Source organism: Vigna unguiculata, chromosome 11, assembly GCF_037176805.1.
Source record: "Vigna unguiculata cultivar grain cowpea cultivar isolate G323 ecotype 2 chromosome 11, ASM3717680v1, whole genome shotgun sequence".
NCBI classification, from domain to species: Eukaryota; Viridiplantae; Streptophyta; class Magnoliopsida; order Fabales; family Fabaceae; genus Vigna; species Vigna unguiculata.
This window is the reverse complement of record NC_140802.1, coordinates 27,842,680-27,850,128: the sequence shown is the minus strand read 5'-3', so window position 1 is coordinate 27,850,128 and position 7,449 is coordinate 27,842,680. Positions and strand designations below refer to the sequence as shown.

The following is a 7,449-nucleotide window of genomic DNA, read 5'->3' as shown; positions in this document are numbered from 1 at the left end:
AAACACATCCAACACAGAAAGATGCAAAGCTGCAAGGTATCCATGAACATCATCCAAGAAATTCAAAACATGTCAAGTACTCAGTTCAGCTCAAAGAGAGAATTGAAAGCAACATAACCTCATAATCACACTTGTTGTGCGCGACCACACTTAATTGAGCACCCATTCCCAAAACAATTCCAAAGCTTTAAAATTTCCTAAGGTATGAATAATCATGGTTTTTCAGGATAAGGGCTTGTAGTGAGCTGTAGAACAATGAAAGGGTATGCATGCTCAAAAAGGGCTATCAACGGAAATAGTTCAAGGCAGGCTCATCTGGTTGTAGGCTCATCAGAACAAAATTGCCTAAATCATATCCAAACATGTATGTGAGTTAGAAAAGCATCAGAAAGAGTCAAGCCAAGGTCATTGTGCAAGCATTCAAGAGGCATATATCACACAACAAAGAACAAAGAGTGGCTCAAATCCTCACACAGGGTGAAATAATTCAAAAGTAACTTGACATGCAAGGAGAAAGCAAAGATATCAATCCACAGAATAACCAACAACTCATCCTCCAAAAGTGAAGTGAGTGTCCCAAACAGAAACAAAAACATAACACAAATTAACACAAATTAACAAAAGGGAAACAAACAAAAGGAAACAACAACAGATAGACCTGGACAAGTGCAATAAAAGTAAGGAAGGAGAAAGAAAACTCCCTGAATCATGGTGAAACAGAAGTGGGTTCAAGCAGGGAAGTCTCCCCTACAACAGTATCCACCAAGGTAGGATTTCTGAGGAATGGCTTTAGACGATGCCCATTCACTTTGAAGCTCTTATCGGTGGACTGACTTTTGATTTCAACTTCACCAAAATGATAAACATTAGTCACCACAAAAGGACCAATCCACTTTGACTGCAACTTACAACCCATGAGTCGAAGTTTGGAGTTTTACAATAACACTTGTTGAAGGACAACAAACTCCTTTCCAGCTGTGGCGCTATCATGGAATATCTTGGTCTTCTCTTTGTAGAACATAGAGTTATTATATGCTTCCAAACGGATCTCATCTAACTCATTCAGCTACAACTTTCTTTCCTCCCCAGCTTGATCAAGTGAGAAGTTGCATGATTTCACAACCTAGTAGGCTCGGTGCTCAATCTCCACTAGAAGGTGGCATGCCTTACCAAAGACAACCCAATAAGGAGACATCCCTATAGGTTCCTTGTAAGCAGTCCTATAAGCCCAAAGAGAGTCCTCTAGTCTGTTGCTCCAATCCTTCCTGTTGGGCTGCACAATCTTCTCCAAGATCTGCTTAATCTCCCTGTTTGAGATCTCAGTTTTCCTGTTAGTCTAGGGGTGATATGGCGTAGAAATCTTGTGCATAACCCCATACTTTCGAAGCAAAACCCCCATGGACCTATTTAAGAAATGAGTGCCCTGGTCACTAACGATAGCTCTAGGAATTCCAAACCTGCAAAATATGTGAGACCTGACAAAGTCTATAACAACTCGAGCATCGTTAGTCCTAGTGGCTTTAGCTTCCACCCACATTGACACATAATCAACAACAAGTAAGATGTAAGTGAAGACATGGGTTGCTGAGGCATTTGTACCCCTTATTTGTCTCCAAGAAATTTATACCCCAGACATCGAAGACCTCGTAGAACAATATGGGTTGTTGAGGCATTTGTTGTCTCCAAGAAATGGCTCCTCCCACTCTCTGGCATTACTCACATGTGCTGCAAATCCTCCACACATCTTTGAAGATGGTGGGCCAGTAAAATCCACAATTCATCACCTTACAAGCTGTCCTTTGTGTGCCAAGATGACCATCAAGAGTAGATGAATGATATAATTGAAGAACCGAGTCAATCTCATGGTCCGGAATGCATCTCCTAATAACCTGATCACTGCACATTTTTCACAAATAAGGATCATCCCAAATATAATACTTAGCATCACTCTTGAGTTTATCACATTGAGCTCTGAATGTTAGAGGAGGGAAAACAGAAACATCAGGATAATTCACAATATTAGCAAACCAAGGTGAGGGAAAAGAAGAAAGTGTCAACAAACTCTCATCAGGAAAATCATCGCGGATCCGTGAAGCATCATCAGCAGACTTCTCAATCTTGCTCAGGTGGTCTACAACCAAGTTTTGTGCTTCGCTCCTATCACGGATCTCCAAATCAAATTCTTGGAGCCAGAGCATCTATCTAATCAGTCGAGGCTTGGATTTTGCCTTCTTCAACAAGTACTTAAGAGTTGCATGGTCAGTAAACACAATAATAGGAGAACCAAGCAAATAAGATCTAAACTTTTCAAGTGCAAAAACAACCGCAAGAAGCTCCTTCTCTGTTGTGGTGTAGTTTGCTTGGGCAGGATCCAATGTCCTTGAGGCGTAGTAAATTACCCTCGACTGTTTGTCAATCCTTTGGGCTAGAGCAGTCGCCAATGCATAATTGGATGCATCGCACATTATCTCGAACGGGGTTGTCCAATTGAGCGCCTGAAAGATCAGAGTGGTGGTCAGTGCCTTCTTGAGGCAATCGAAAGCCTCTTTGCATTCGTTACTGAAGATGAACTCAAAATCTTTTTGTAGCAAGTTAGACAATGGAAAGGCCTTCTTACTAAAGTCCTGGATGAAGGGTCTGTAAAACCCTGCATGGCCAAGGAAAGAAAAAACCTCTCACATAGAAGAGGGGTAAGGCAATTGTGAAATAATTGAAATCTTTGCAGGGTCAACTTCAATGCCCTTACTCGAAATGATGTGCCCAAAACCATGACTTGTTATACCATGAAATGGCATTTTTAAAAATTGAGAACAAGGTTAGATTGGATGCACCTATTCAAAACTTTATCCAAACTGCCTAAACATGCATCAAAGGAGGATCCATACACAGTAAAATTGTCCATAAACACCTTTATGCATTTTTCAAGAAAATCATTGAAAATGCTAAGCATGCACCGCTAGAATGTGCCAGGGGCATTGCATAGGCCAAATGGCATCCTCCTATAGACAAAAGTGCCAAAGGGGCAGGTAAATGTCGTTTTCTCTTGGTCCTCATATGCAATATGAATTTGAAAGTAACTAGAAAAACCATCAAGAAAGCAATAGTGGGACTTACCTACCAAGCGCTCAAGTATTTGATCAATAAAAGGTAGGAAAAGTGGTCTTTCCTGGTTTCTTGATTTATCCTTTTGTAGTCGATGCGAACCCTCCAACTATTTTGCACCCTTGTTGAAATTAGCTCTTCTTTTTCATTTTTGACTATTGTGAGGCCTGTCTTTTTGGGAACAACATGGATGGGGCTGACCCACTGACTGTCTGAAATGGGGTAGATGATCCCAGCTTGTAGAAGCTTGGTCACCTTCTTCTTGACAACATCTGAGATGACAGGGTTAAGTCGCCTTTGTGGTTGTCTCACTGGCTTTGCTCCATTTTCCAATAATATTCTCTACATGCATGTTGATGGGCTAATACCAGGAATGTCAATCAATGTCCATCAATTGCCTTCTTATGCTTTTTAAGAACATGCAACAACCTCTACTCTTGTACAATAGTAAGGGAGGTGGAAATGATGACGGACAATTTGTCCTCCTCCTCCAAGTATTCATACTTGAGGTTGCATGGCAAGGGTTTCAACTCTAGAGTGTTGGATGATGGCTGAATATTGGGAACCAGAGGGGAGGGAGAAATGGGTTCCACAACTTGTACCTCAACATAACAATCAGATGCATATGTACTTCCTGCAACATGATTAGTGAAATCTTATTGTATAACATCAAAGTCAATAGGTACAACAACCAGAGAGTCAAACTCAGAATATTCGACATTATCCACATCATATTCAGTATCAGAATTAGAATCAGAATCAAGAACATCAATGCATGCAAACTAAGATAACTCAGACACAAATGAATATTTTAATGCATGCAAAGAGTGGAAATCAGAAATATGTTCATCAATAGCATGATCAATGATATCAACATGAAAAATACAGTGATCCTCGGAAGGATGTTTCATGATCAATATTTTAATGTCTGGCAAGGGTTTCAACATCCTTTCGAGGATCACTCTATTTTTCATGGCATCCAAAATATTAAATTGCACGACAATGTCATCAAACTCCATGGATAAAGTGCCAGCATGGACATCAATCTTGGTTCGATTTGTCTTTAAAAATGGTCTCCCTAAAATGAGTGAGGCAGAACCATGGAAAATCCCTCTTCCATATCAAGAATGTAAAAATAAGCAGGAAAAATCAGTTCACCAACCCGAACCAAGACATCCTCAATGAAATCGGTAGGGTGGGCAACACTTCTATTTGCCAATTGAATGACCACACCTATTGGTTGCAATGGTCTAAGAGACAGAGAATTAAAAAATAAACAGAGGCATGACATTAATCAAAGCACCCATATCAAGCATAGCATTCTCAAACTTATTATTACCAATAATGCAAAGAACACAAAATGTACCTGGGTCTTTACACTTTTCAGGTATTTGAGGAACAAATTTACCTATCAGTGCAAATATGTTTCTCCCTATGTTGATCCTCTCATTTCCCTTCAGCCTCCTCTTGTGCGTGCACAACTCCTTCAAGAACTTGGCATATTTGGGAATCTGTTTGATGGCATCCAAAAGAGGTATGTTCACCTCCACCTTCCTGAATGTTTCTAGGATCTTCCTATCAACATCTTCCATCTTCTTGCTTGGAATAGCTCTTAGAGGGAAGGGAAATGGTATGGAAGGTGCAGTAGATGTGGAAGGACAGACTACATGAGCATCATCATGCTTTCTCTGATGTGTAGGCTTAGGAGTGGGAACTTCAATCTTTTTCCCAAATGTCAATGTGATGGCACTCATATTTCTCGGATTATCCACCGTCTGTGATGGCAACTTATCATAATTTTGAGTCTGTGATTGATTAAGTTGCGTAGCCATCTACCCCATTTGATTTATCAAAGTTTAGATTGAGGCTCTAGTCTCCTGTTGGAATTGCATAGTCTGAAGTGTCATCATTCTAACCAACTCTTTCAATGAAGTAGAAAAGGAAGGTGTAGGTGCAGGTGCAGGTGCAAGTGCAGGACGAGCTAGTGTGGGTACAGGTGGAATATGAGCAGCTTGTGTAGGCACAACTCTTTGTTGAGAAGGTGGTTGCGTGTTTTGAAATGGTTGGTTTTGCTGCTATTGGTTGCCCTGGTTTCCTCATCTCAGATTAGGGTGATTTCTCCATCTTGGATTGTATCTATTTGTTGACAAATCATGGTTTTGTTGCTGGTGTTGAGGCCTATTGTTGTTGGAAATATTAGCTGTATACGCTTGAGGAGTATCCACTGGTGTAGAAGAAGAAGTGGCCTGTTATTGCAATGTTGGGCAAGAGTATGTGAAATGATCAATGGATGTACAAAGGCCACAAACTCTTGCAGCTTGAGCTCTCTGATTGGAAGCAAGTTGGTTGACCAGTGTGGTAAGAGCATCAATCTTACTCTTAAACTTCTTGGTGTATTCGGCTGCCCCTACATCATGAACTCCTCTAACAACTATGGCATCACTCCTTGTGCCAAATTGTTGAGAATTGGAAGCCATGTTCTCGATTAGTTGCCTAGCTACAGCTGGGGTGATGTTACCAAGAGCGCCACCACTTGCGGCATCAATCATGTTTCTATCCATGTGGTGCATGTTGGCAAAAAGAAGAAGATGAAAATCTTCCTCCAATAAGGAGTTTTGATGATGATGATGATGACTTATGAAGAAGTATGGAAGACTTGATGATGATGCATGGAAAAATGTTGTACTTAAAGGAATGCTTTGATTCAAGAGATACATTGAAGACTTATGGGTTTAGTTATTCAGGTTTTGTAATATGTGTATGTTATTTGAAATAGTTAAATTACTATGTCAAGAGTCAAAAGGCAAAACCCATGTAGTAGAGCACTAAGAGAATTTTATATATTTGCAAAAGTCACTGGAATAATCGATTGACTGGTCTTTAGATAATTTATGCTCTGCTCAACCACATAACCATTGACTGGTCAAGTTTAATTATTGATACTATGTTAAAGGCCAAAAGATACCCTCAGTATCCTTTGCCTTATTCTCTCTTTATCTTTAGGGTTTGTGAATATAAAGGAGTTAACAGAAGTTGTGACACACACAAAGAGCAACCTCTACAAATGAAATCTCTAACAACTCACTTAAGCAAATGAAAATTGTTCCCTTTGGGGATTTATATGTTCATAGAGATAATGTGCCAAATTATGAAGTTCCAGATGAAGAAATTGCTCTTTCTGATCCTACACCTCCTGTTGCACCAAATGTTGGATCTTCTAGTGGTGTTGGATCCTTCTTTTCTTTAGAAGAAAACATCTTAAGCATGAATAGAAGGCTGGAAGAATTATTTCTTCTTTCCAACTTCATCATGAAGAAATTGTTGGGTTAATTAGGGGAATATATACTAGAATATCAAATCTAGAAAATAGGTTTGACATGAGTACAGAGTTTTAAGGGGAGCTTTTCCTATTCTTGCTTTATGGTTTGTTGCTTGTTTGTATTTTTTTTCTTCTAGTAAAATTATCAATTTTAGGAAAATTATATATTGTTACGTTCTTCTAATGATTATCTAAGTTAGGGAGAGTTTATCTCATGTGTCCTTTTCTCTAATGATCAAAAAAGGGGAGAAATATTTAAAGAAATTAACTTATTTAATTATTCTCTGTGTACGTCTTTAACTGCATGACATTACATATGCTTTAAACACATTGTTTTGATCATCATAAAAAAGATGGAAAGTTTATACTCTTCACATTTTATACTATCGGTATTGACCAGTTATGTAAAGAGTTTTCTATTTCTGCAATTTGTAATTCTTTATCTTTATTATTTTTTGAAGAAGAAGAAGCTTCATTTTGGCTAGTTCTTACTACTATTTTTTTAATCTTTGTTTCTTAATCTTAAATCACTTAATGTTCTAAGTTGGTTTGGAATTCTTAATCTTTCTCTAGTTTCCATGTTATAGGACCACCTCTTCTTTTTATGTAGCTCACCAACGATCTTATGAACACCTCTCAGTGCTACACAGAGACTTTTGAAAGAGTAAACTTCTAGTTGTTAAACTAAACAACAAAATTACTCAACTATTTCAACTTTTGTTAGAAATGTCTTATGTTACTATTATACCATACTTTATTCTAAGCATATGTTCTAGGATTTTGTAATTTATATTTTTGAGATATATGTTTTGCTAGTTTTCCTTTAAGTTTTTAATTTGTTTTGTGATTTCTATGGATGGGTCAAAGCTAAAACTAGGACTCGTACCTAGGGAATGTAATGCGCAAGCTATAAATCCAAACCCAGGAAGCACTTGACGTTCATATATTCCTACAAATTCATTCATTATTATTCTATTTATCTATCTATTCCCCTCTACAATAAAACAAATACTCAAAGAATTATGCTT

At 38.4% G+C, this 7,449-nt stretch overlaps 1 protein-coding gene across 1 annotated transcript; it reads right to left on the bottom strand.

Annotated features, from left to right (window-relative positions):
* Window positions 1-2,198: 2,198 nt before the first annotated feature.
* On the bottom strand, window positions 2,199-4,934 carry LOC146881689 (uncharacterized). Its single transcript, XM_085669304.1, has 4 exons — window positions 4,469-4,934; window positions 3,546-3,736; window positions 3,312-3,444; window positions 2,199-2,647 (listed from the first exon to the last, which is right to left on the bottom strand). Exons 1-4 carry the CDS (start codon window positions 4,932-4,934, stop codon window positions 2,199-2,201), a joined length of 1,239 nt encoding a protein of 412 aa, XP_085525430.1.
* Window positions 4,935-7,449: the final 2,515 nt, after the last annotated feature.

Coding starts and splice junctions, on each gene's coding strand:
- LOC146881689 (XM_085669304.1), bottom strand. CDS start 4,934: ATGGCTACGCAACTTAATCAATCACAGACTCAAAATTATGATAAGTTG. Junction 3,445..3,545: donor TTTCCACCTCCCTTACTATT/GTACAAGAGTAG, acceptor ACATGCATGTAG/AGAATATTATTGGAAAATGG. Junction 2,648..3,311: donor CATCTACCCCATTTCAGACA/GTCAGTGGGTCA, acceptor TTGGCCATGCAG/GGTTTTACAGACCCTTCATC.